The sequence below is a fragment of the Stegostoma tigrinum genome, chromosome 20, assembly GCF_030684315.1.
Source record: "Stegostoma tigrinum isolate sSteTig4 chromosome 20, sSteTig4.hap1, whole genome shotgun sequence".
In the NCBI taxonomy this organism is placed as follows: Eukaryota; Metazoa; Chordata; class Chondrichthyes; order Orectolobiformes; family Stegostomatidae; genus Stegostoma; species Stegostoma tigrinum.
Genome location: NC_081373.1, coordinates 4,188,128 through 4,199,955, shown reverse-complemented (window position 1 = coordinate 4,199,955; position 11,828 = coordinate 4,188,128). Strand labels below are relative to the sequence as shown.

Below are 11,828 nucleotides of genomic sequence, written 5' to 3'. Positions count from 1 at the left end.
GGAAACTCTGTTCACATTGTACATCCAGCTAAGTTACAACTTACGGTGGGTTTAGCTCCTACAAGACAACTCCTTGTTTGCACAGTACATGTCAAGTAGCTTGACAACATGACAAAGTAGGTTTAGCATCAATTAATGAAGGTAGCAAATGAAATTTGGCCTTAATTGCTGGGGGTTTGAAGTTTAAAAGTAAGGAATTTTTATTTCAATTGTATAGGATATTGGTGACATCAGTGTACAGTTTTGGCCCCTGTGTTTATGCAAGATAATCCTGGCATTGGAGGAAGTTCAAAAGACATTTGTTAGACTGATTCTTAGGCTGAGGGAGTTGGCTTATGAAGAGCAGCTAAACTGGTTAGGCCTTTATTCATTAGTGTTCAGAAGAATGATCAATGATCTTATTGAAACATATTAGATTCCAAAGAGACTAGATGTTGAGAAGATATTTCTGTTCCTGAGGAAATCTTGAATAAGGGGACATAGTTACAGAATAAGGAGACACTCATTTTAAATGGAGATAAATTTCTTCTCCTAGAGAGAAGTAGTGAATGCCTGGAATTCTCCAAACCAGAGAATTGTGGAGGCTAGATCATTGCAAGTGTTTAAAGAGATGGTAGATTTTAAAAAAAAATACTGGTGAGTTCAGGGCTACAATGAACTGGTGCAAATGAGGATTTGAGGCAGATCAGCAGTGATCTTGTTGAATGGCAGGACAGACTTTCTGAACTGAATGGCATACCCCTGTTCCTATTTCCAATGTTTGCGAACTTTTATTACTGTGAGTAATCAGTAAGAATCACAAGACTGTACAATGTCAAACCATACTGCCTGCTTATTGGTCCATTGTTGCCAATAGACAACAAAATGGTGGTTTTGTTAAGATCTGAAAGGATGATTAGAAGTGTAGCTGAGGTGAGTAGAAGTGAGAATGAAGCTCGATAAGCACATGAAGGAAAATGAACTGGAAGGATGTGGAGATAGAGTGAGTTAAAAAGGAGTGGGAGGAGGCTGGTACTAAGGTAAACATTAGTATGGACCATCCCATTCTGTAGCTGCTTAATGGTTTCACAAAATGCCTAGCATTGACATTCCACCACAGGTATCTACCCTGGTGTGAGTTTCCTTTCCCAAACATATTTTCCAAGTTACAGGAACAACGATGGACCTGCCGTCAGATTTTAATGGAAGCACCTGAAAGTCTGAGCTGATCACTCTGGTAAAAGTGGGATCCAGTCCTTGATTTACCCTGTGAGACAGGACCCCTTGAAATTAACTTCTATTTTGATATGATTCACTTTTATTGTCACTGTACCAGAATACAGTGAAAAGTTTGTTTAGGAGTGGTACAGGCAGATCACAGCAAGCAAAGGGATGTACAGATCAAAAAGACTTAGAGGCGTCCAGGTTACATTGCAGGTTACATTATTTGAGACTGGAGATCACTCAACAGCCTGTTTCAAACTGTTGCGGTTGCCTGTGTAGAAGCACCCATTGGAATAATATCATGGCTAACCTAAATGTGTATTTAAAAAGATTTTTGAAAGATTATTCCTTAAAATATTCTCCCTATTTAACAGAAAGCCATGCAGTGATTCCAACAATTTGCTGCAATAAGGGATTGATCCAGAACTAATGATTCTGAACAATTGCTCCTGGTGTAGAATCTCATTCGAAGGGACTCAGGTCTAAGTTAGGAAAATCACACAATCGAGTGCTTTCTCCAACTTCACTCCATAAAGCCACATAACTACAGACATTTGCAAAATTACCCTCATCCAGTACAGTAAAGATTGAACAAAACTTTGGGTCTTCTAATATCTGAGGTAATAAGAAGTCTATTGCATGATTAATTTTTAATTGCCACTTTATCTCAAGAACCACTCAACTTCCAGTTGAGTCAGAAGATTGTGAGAGCTATTCCTCAGACGTAGGGCATGGACAGCAGTTGCGAGGGAATACTGCCCTCTCAGACAGATGATTAGCCCAATGTGAACTACAGTGATTCAGGCAGATGGTAATGATTCCATTGCACTATTCAAACGGAACTAGGAAACCTGTTTTCACTTCCTCCAAGGAACCTCACCAAATCAATGACTGCTTTTCTCATTGCCATTCACAGGATCTTGGACTAAAGCAACAAAATTGAACTTCAAAGTCAGTCATTTTCTATCTCTGTAAGATCTGATATACATTCAAGTGGTTCTTTGTAGCATTGATAGCTTGTTTATTTGTTTAGCATTGGCAAGTATCACATGCTAAATCTATAGAGCCCTGAATGAAATGGGCGATGGTGAGAAATCAGGCAGAATCACATAAGAAAGTCCAGCAAGGCTTTGAGCAACTCATTGCATTTAAACAGAGTTTTGGACATTGAGATGAAATTGTTCCCAGAGAGCAAGGCAATGCTTAGTGAAGGGGATTGTTCCTTGTTCAAAGTCTCGTTGGCTGTGTATCTCACCATATTAATGTGTAGCATCCTATCTTACTACCCACTGGGAGGAAATGTCAACATGTCAGAAGAGACTTCAATTTACTGCTCGTTCCTTCAAGCTGCCGTCTTGGACACCTGGCACCAACACCTCAGGGCACACTCCATCAATGCAAAACACCTCAGGGAACACTCTATGAGGGACATCCTAAATCCCATTTCTGCTCCTCTTCCCGCTACCCCCTTTCCATGGATGTTGGCATCCATCATGTGCCAGCCCCTCTGCATTATCATGGCATATGTCATATCCACTTACAGTATGCTCAGTTAGTTAATGTGACTGGACGGTTGCTTTGCAATACAGAGGAATACCAACAGCGTGGCTTCAGTTCCTGCACCAGCTGAGGTTACCATGAAGGGTTGTCCTCTCCACATGCCTGAGGCAAGGTGACCCTCAGGTGAAACTACTACTAATTGTTTTTGTCTAATGAGAGAGCAGCATTATGGTTCAGTAGGGCCACAGTGACTGTCCTTCTGAACATTAATGCTGAATTCTGAAGGACATCAACAACAATCATTGCAAGGAAACTTCAGATTGAGGGACATGCACCCAGTTCATGGGCTGGGCCAGACTGCACCTCAGGGCCATACTCTCACTCTCTAACCATCTGTTCACGTTGTACCTGAATGTTCACAGTGTCTTTTCCTCGTCCTGCCTTTTTATAGCCTAACCCCCTCAGACACAGCAGCCGGGCTCACAGGAACCCTGCACTGCCTTGTTGCTTAGCACAGACACAAAGTCGAGAAGCGAGTGACACTTGTTGGAATTCTTCAGGCAGGTCCGTCAATCTAGGAGTTCTGGGGCAGCAGGTCAGGGGAAGCCCCCAGTACAGGTCTGGGGATTTGGGCACAGTCAGGCAGCTGTTCAGGGTCCTCTCCTGTGAGGAACCCGATGTCAGCTAGCCCTTTACACGCCTTAGCTGTTTCTGTTCGACTCTGGTGGGCTGTTTTCTCCGGGACTGAGAGAAAAGAAGGTATTGAGAGGAATGGTGGAAGGCTGCAGAGCTGTTAGTGCCAGTGCAGGTGAACGGAAAGTGGCGAGGTGCCAGCAGGGAGTCTAAAAGCCAAGCAGAGTTGTGGTGTGGGAGAATTCGGTGGGTGAGAGCAGGGGAGGGAAGATGCTGCAGGCAATAGTGAGGCAAGAGAGCAGGAGCCTCGATGGGAGCTGGGTGTTGTACCAAAGAGAGCGCGCGTGTGAGGTATTGGACAGAAGATGGTGTCACTCCTGCTGACAGAGTGGAGAAGGGCATTGATTTGATTCTTCCAGACAGTTGAGGCCACAATCACTTATAGAATCGCTACAGTGCAGAAAGAGGTCATTCAACCCATCAAGGCCATCCAAAGAATACCCCACCCAAACCAACCTCCCACTCTATCCATGTAGCCCCACATCTAACCTCTGCCAATCACCTAACCTACACATCCCTGGGCAATAGGGGTAATTTAGCATGACCAGTTGACCTAACCTGTACATCTTTACACTGAGGGAGGAAACTGGAGCACCCAGAAGAAACTCACACAGACACAGGGAAAATGTGCAATCCCCACACAGACAGTCAGCTGTGAGTGGAATTGAACCTGGGTCCCTGGCGCTCTGAGGCAGCAGTGCTAGCCACTGTGCCACCATGCCCACATGGGTGACAAGCCCGAGCCAGGCTGGCATTATTTGATGATGTGACCTCTTCTGTCAGTCCTTGCAGGAGATGAGGATGTGCCTACCATGCACCATCCCATCCACTAAGATCTCCAGATGTGTGCCCATAAAGTAGGACCCCATTTCCCCAGGCCCACCACATCTAGGACAGTTGTCACAAACCATGCAGGACAGCCCTAGACTGACCGTACTTGCCTAAGTGCCCAACCTACTTTAAAAGATACTGCAGGTGCCAGAGATGCTGTTCTTTTTTCCAGGGTACTCTGGGAGTGGCTGGATAAGTGGTAGAATTGGGCTAGTATTGGACAGGAGAGCCACGATTGGGCAGTGGGAGGTTGTCAATGAGGTGATTCTGTAGTGACTGTGTGAAAACATCTGCTAGGCTTCATTGAGAGAAACTGACAAGACTCAGCCCCACATTTCTCACCGATATATATCATTGTGAAGACATCAGTCGCTACTCACCTGTATGTTTGTACAAAGTGGGCATGGCAGGTTCACTCTCCTTACAAACAGCCTTTACGCAGTTCATTTTGAACCACATTCTGGTTCTCCAGGCGTTCCTTCTCTCTGCTTTAACCTCATTGTCAAATTTGTTACATTCAATTTTACAATTTGCCGTGGTGGGATTATGAACAAAATCTCATGATTGCTGATCCAGTACCATAGCCACTCTACTCCCAATCGCTTGTAGTTAGTGCAAACAGTACAAATAGAAAATAAAAAGCCAAACAAAACCAGACCAGTGCAGAGAGGGCTAGGATAATGATTAAAGAGGCATTCTTTCCAACATTTTAAACTTAATCATTATTTTAAGAATGGGAGGTGCCAGACACCTTATTGATTGAGATGTTATTACTTTCCCAATCAATGTTATCCCTGTGGCATTGTATTGAAGTATAAAACAACAGGAAGTAATTAATTCTGTGAAATTGTCTCAGAAAAATGAGACTTTTAATGGGAAATGGAATGATGAATCCCACTGAAAGGATCATGTCTTGGAGCTTGGTCCAACAAGGACCCATTTTCCAGACACTGAAAGAACCTGCCACACTGTGATACAGCAGGGAATAGGTGCATTGATCATTTCAGACCAAAAATGTGCCAGTTTCCCTGTTGGTAAAAGTGAGGTTTGCCAGCTCCAACTGGATGTATTCCAGGAGAGGCTGGTGGAAGGAACTAGTGAGGTGGGATCAGTTCCTGGAACCCCGGGCCAGGCTGGGGGAGCAGGTTAAAATGGGGAGTTCACTGTGCCCACAACTACTAGCAGAGCCTGCTGTGTGAACACATCTGAGTGATGAGAAGGTTGTAGGTTAATATCTGCCATCTGTTTTTCAGTCCCACTCATTACTAGAAATAGTACCGAACACGTGCAGTAAATCTCAAAAACAAATCATTTCCACAGTGCTGAAGTGCGGGAGTTGGGTTCCTCACTGACCAGATCATAAATCCTCTTTAATCCCCTGAATTCCTGATTCCCTTCACTGATTATTACTGCATCCCCTGCTCCTTGGACAGGATCATCCCAGAACTACTTTGGAGCATCACCTTAAGAGTTCTGAGGTCAGTTCTCTGGAGTAGAGCTTAATTAACCTTCTGACTCCAACAGTTCATAATAAATACAAGAAAAGTTACATACATGATGGCGGCAAGAACTGCAGATGTTAGAGTCAGAGACAGCACAGTGTGGCACTGAAGGAACACAGCAGGCCAGGCAGCATCAGAGCAGCAGGCATGTTGATGTTTCAGTTTGGAACACTTCTTCAGAAATGGGTCTTTTCTGAAGAAGGGTCCCGACCTGAAATATCAACTTTCTTGCTCCTCTGATGCTGCCTGACCTGCTGTGTTCCTCCAGCTCCACACTGTGCTGTCGACATACTTGATTGCGTCTGTGGAAATAAAGCAGAGCTAATGTTTGGTGTCTAATGACTCTTTAATTCTGATGGATTTGAAACGTTAACTCCGCTTTCTCTCCATGGATGCTGCCAGACCTGCTGAGTTTCTGCAGCAAGTTCTGTTTTTATTTCAGTATTATGCTTCATTGATTGTTTTTCAGCGATAAGGTACAAAACAAGGGTTTTCTTTTTAAAAAAAAGTTATGTGTCATCTTGAGGTTTTCAGTGAATGTATTGAATGTCAAATATTTTCTTCTCCAAAGTTATGAAATTTTTCCCATGAGTTTGCAATGTGGAAGGAGGTGAAGATGGGGATTTCCTGGAAATTGAACTTGCTGAGAGGGAGAAAGAGCAGCCCCACATTGTAGCTGCTGTGAGCCTGTGTCGGGCTCTTCTGGAATGCTTCCATTGACCACTGGGAGAGTGATACCTATTGCAGTGGAATCCAGGCCATTCCAGAAGGATTGGCACCCCTAAAGTTGAAGGTTCAAGTGTGTGATTCCTAAGTCTGGAACCATTCTGGTCCTGTCATTGATGACATTTTGCCTTCAGTTTGACTCTTAATGCCCTCAGAAATGGCTCAAATGAAGTGGGCCCCAAGTTCCAATATCTGGAGCACCTCAGGCTACAACTGCCAGAGATAGAGATTGATCTCAGCCCCTCACTCACCTTGTGGAATTTCTGTGCTGCTGAGTTCTGTCTGTCTTCAGATGGTACTGTGGAGTAACAAACTGAGCATAGTTTTACCTTTTATTGCCCCGCTCTACCTTGTCCATTGGACCAATCAATGTTTATAGACAGTCACCTAATAGTACATCTGACTGCAGAACCACTGCCATTCAAACAGTGGAACCTGTGGGAACTTTTCTAATTCCAAGATCCTCGATTACAGAAAAGGCCAGTCAAGTACCTGATGACATTAGGGGTGGCTCAGTGGTTAGCACGGCTGCCTCACAGCACCAGGGACCCAGGTTCAATTCCATCCTCAGGTGACTGACTGTATGTAGTTTGCATACTCTCCCTGTGTCTGCGTGGGTTTCCTCCCACAGTGTAAAGATGTGCAAGTTAGGTGGATTGGCCATTATAAAGTGCCCCGTAGTGTCGAGGGATGTGCAGACTAGGCAGATTGGTCATGGGAAATGCAGGTTTACAGGAGTGGCATGGGCCTGGGTAGGATGTTCATTAGAGGGTCAATGTGGAGATTCTATGACATTGCGCCCCCTGGACCAAAATGAGTGTTTACTGCTGCTTCTCTGGCCAAAGGACAAGAATCTCAATAACCCAAATCAATAATCTGCGCTTCCACAACATTGTCAAAGTGACAGAAAAGACTGTCCGTGTTTTGGAAAATTTCTAATTTAAAAGATGAAAAGTTGTAAACAAGTTGTAGATCTGTCTGCATGGATTACCTCTTGGTGCTTTGGCTTCCTCCCACAGTCCAAAGATGTGCAGGTTAGACAAATTGGCCATGCTAAATTGCCTGTAGTGTTCAGGGATGTGTAGATTAGATCAATTACAGGGGGAATGGTCTGAGGGTCAGTGTGACTTGTTGGGCCGAAGGGCCTGTTTCCACACTGTAGGGATTCTATGATTCTACGAGTCTAGGAGCCAGTTTGGAAATGTTTTCAGTGAGAGGTCTCAGTAAAGATGATGAATTGTGTCTGTGTTCACCAGGTTACAGCTGTACCCGAGCAACAGATGCTGCTAACCATCCTCCCCGGTTTGCCAACTGCAGCAGAACTCTACATCCTGCCACACCAAGGCCTTACAAAAGAGAAATCTAATAGTTTGGATTTAGATGAGGTGAGTCACAATTTGTTCAAGTAAGTTCAGCTTTTACCCAGATCAGAGAGTGAACAAGGGGAAAGCGTAAGGGAGATAATGTGTGTGTTTCCACCCCAGCTGATGGTACACCTGGACAAGTCAGATTCCAGAATAAAACCTGGTTTGAGATCTTGGTTCCTTTATTAAAATAAAACAAAAGAACAGCAGATACTGTAAATCAAGAACAAAAACAGAAGTTGCTGGAAAAGCTCAGCAGGTCTGGCAGCATCTGTGAAGGAAAAAACAGAGTTAACGTTTCAGGTCCAGTGACATTTCCTCAGAATTAAGTTCCAAATTCGGAACATCAACTCTGTTTCTTTCCTCACTGATGCTGCCAGATCCGCTGAACTTTTGCAGCAACATTTTTTTGTTTAATTAGTTAACATGTCAGTTAATGACTGAAACTTAACAGCAGAAGTCTAAGACACAAAAGAAGGAATAAACCTACAACAGTTAGAATGGTTCGCATTAAACAAGTGCTCTTCCCAGTCGTGAACCATTTCAAGTCCCCCTCCCATTCCGTGGACAGCATGTCCATCCTGGTCCTCCTGTCGCCACAATGATGCCACCCGAAGGTTACAGGAACAGTAACTCATATTCCGCTTGGGAACCCAGCAGCTCAATGGTATCAATGTGGATTTCACAAACTTCAAAATCGCCCCTCCCCCTACCGCATCCCAAAACCTGCCCAGCTCATCCCCGCCTCCCTAACCTGTCCTTTCTCCACCCATCCCCTCCTCCCACCTCAAGCCATACCCTCATCACCTACTTACTAACCTCATCCCACCCCTTGGCCTGTCCGTCCTCCCTGGAATGACCTATCCACTCCCTACCTCCCAATGTACACTCACCTTTACTGGCTCCATCCCAGTCTGTCTCCTCTCCACCTATCTTCTCCTCTATCCATCTTCTACCTGCCTCCCCCTCTCTCCCTATTTATTTCAGAACCCCCTTCCCCTCCCCCATTTCTGAAGAACAATCTAGGCCCAAAACGTCAGCCTTCCTGCTCCTGTGATGCTGCTTGGCCTGCTGTGCTCATCCAGCTCTACACCTTGTTATCTCAGATTCTCCAGCATTTGTCGTTCCTACTATCTCTGAAACAGTTAGAATGATTGCTATATATTCTAAGCCAATTAAAGTTTCAGCCCTGTTCTAACCATTGTGTATTATTAAGATTCATGTTCAGAGGAATTACCACTGCCTCAATATCTTAACCCTTCAGACTTCAATTAACTCCCCCCTTCCCCCTATTATATCTCAACTCTTTTGAGTTGTACACAACTGACTCCAATTTCTTGGCTATGGGCCATGAAGACAATTCAATGAGTCCTTTACAAATCTGCCGGCAAGAACTTCTCCATAAACTTAAAATTTCTCAGTTTCAATAACCTGCAGTTTTCTAAACAAAATCTTCTGGTTTGGAACTTTCGCAAAGTATTCTTCTGAAACAATTTATTGCATTAACTGCTCTGAATTCTTCTTCTGAGAGAAAAACTAGGCTAGCTTCTGAACTCACCACCGATGTCTTCAAAAAAAAGGCAAAAAACTGCTTTTGAGCTTTTTTCTAAAAAAAAACTTTCTTATCTTAAATTCTTCTGAACTGGAAACAGAGCTGTTGGCCTGACGTACTTAATCTGCCTGCCATAAACTTGACAGTATAACTATCTTTCTGTTAACACAGGGCTTTCACATTTTCCTGCTTTCTGACACATATTCAACTCGGTCTCTCTGCCAGAATGATTCTCTTTTAAAGAAAACTCTTCACAAAAGTAACCCAAGCCATATGCCATAATTTTAAAATCCAAACTCCACAAATGATATAAACACTTATATAAATCACAGGCCTTTGATTAGGTTTGTATCATAATCCACAAATAGGCCTTGAGGCTACAGCAATTTAGCTTCTTTATTTCAATGCCAGCATTTGAGTCAAAGTACTAACTAAACTTGAAAATGTACTTAGGAAAGCCTTTTTAGCAATGCAGGTTCACACTATTTCCAGTGATTGAGTGCGTTTGAACAAGGGAACCTGGATACAAAGTGAGCAGAAAAATTTAGAACAGAAACAAGCAGTTAAAATAAAACTTTCACACAAAGTTTTGAGGCTGTGTGATTCATTACCTGAGATGATAGAAAACAGGTCATTTCAAGGTTTAAGATCAGCTGGTTGAAGTGAAGAAAAAAATAGGATTGTGGTATCACAATGGACACATGAGATGGGGACTGCTTAATGACACAAATATAGGTTACATTGTGTGGAATGACAGTAAAACTATAACGAGATATTGACAATTGGTGAATGGACAAAACTGATGCAAATAGATTTCATGTAGAATGACAATCTGAAGGAATATTGACACCATTTGATCTTCCTATTACTACAATGGCTCTTGAAGAGGAAATGTCCAATGCTAAAGGTGAGCAAGCCTGCAGATCGGTTTACAATGCAGCACATTCATATAAATCCGAATCCTGATACAAGTACCCAAGAAACTCAAACTTCTTCACGTTTTCAAGTTTGCTCTGTTGTTGATGATGGTGTGCTGCTTCTGTCTGACGAAGGTCCGAATACCATTGCCTGCAGAGAAGTAGCGTCATGCTGAAGAGGTGATGGCCAAGTGGCATTACTGCTAGATTATTATTCCAGAGACCCAGGTAATGTTCTGCAATCAAATCCACCATGGCCGATAAAGGAATGCAAATCCATTGATAATAAACTGGATGTAAAAGTTGGATGTAATAGATAGTAGGAACTGTAGATGCTGGAGAATCTGAGGTAACAAGGTATAGAGCTGGAGGAACACAGCAGGCCAAGCAACATCAGAGGAGCAGGGAAGCTGATTTTTCAGGCCTAGACCTTCTTCTGATGAAGCGTCTAGTCCTGAAAGGTCAGCTTTCCTGCTCCTATGAAGCTGCTTGGCCTGCTGTGTTCATCCAGCTCTACACCTTGTTATCGCTCTGTAAAAGTTTAATGATATCTGGTTCATTAATGTACCTTAGGGAAGGAAATTTCTTGTCCTTAATTGGACTGTCCTGCATGTGACTCCAGACTCACAGCAATGTGCTTAACTCTTAACTGCACTCAGCCAGTAACAGTCGCATCTTGTGAATGGACAAAAACAAAGTAGCACCTCAGCCTGTGAAAGGAGAATATCTCCCAAGAAGTAATTAGGATGTCTTTATTTCGTGGTCCTCTTGCAGAATTTTCTTCATTCTTCATTTTGCCTGCCAGTTTTGTTCTTGGAGAAGGCACTGAATACTCATTTCATTGTTGTTGCCACAATGGATGACACAACTCTGGAGTTCTTCAGAGGAACAGGAAGCGGCTCATTATTTCAAACCAATGTTTCAACCTTTCCTGTGTGCAAAGGAGAAGGGAATGCAGATTTCAATTCTTCATTTTCTTCAGTCTTCACTGACATCATTAGTGTCACAGCTGGGTGCAGAGCTGTTATGAGAAGTCCCTGTCATGTTGCATCCATGTTGGCATCGAAGAGATAATGAGGGGGCACATAGAAATTGAAGAGAGTGGCTATCATATACTTAAAGAAATTAGCATAGAAAGCGAGGAGGTTCTGAATGCGCTGGTCATCTTAAAAATATATAAATTGCCAAGGCCAGATTAAATATATCAAGTTGTTGAGTGAGGCAAGGGAGGAAATAGCAGGGTGGCTTGCAAAAATGTTCACTTGCTCTCTAGCCACAAGAGAAATGTTGGAGGACTGGAGGACAGCCAAAGTGGTAACTTCATTCAAAAAGGGAGCTAAAGATAAACAGGAAACTACAGGCCTGTCAGACTAATCTCAGTAGTGGCAAAACTGTTGGAAGGAATTCTGAGGGTCAGAATTAATCTGCACTCGGAGAGACAGGGATTAATCGAGAGCAATCAGTCTTGGCTTTGTTAAAGAGAGGTTGTGTCTGACCAACTTGATCGAATTTTTCAAAGAGGTGACCTGGTGTGTAAATG

General features: G+C 43.3%; 1 protein-coding gene across 2 annotated transcripts in view; it reads left to right on the top strand.

The window, feature by feature from the left end:
- The window catches only part of LOC125462076 (VPS10 domain-containing receptor SorCS1-like), a 1,248,383-nt gene that overhangs the window by 1,170,355 nt on the left and 66,200 nt on the right, over window positions 1–11,828 (top strand). For both annotated transcript variants that reach the window (XM_059652946.1, XM_048551586.2), the window contains exon 23: window positions 7,712–7,840. In XM_059652946.1, the coding sequence (XP_059508929.1) occupies window positions 7,712–7,840 (129 nt within the window). The remainder of the gene's footprint in view (window positions 1–7,711; window positions 7,841–11,828) is intronic.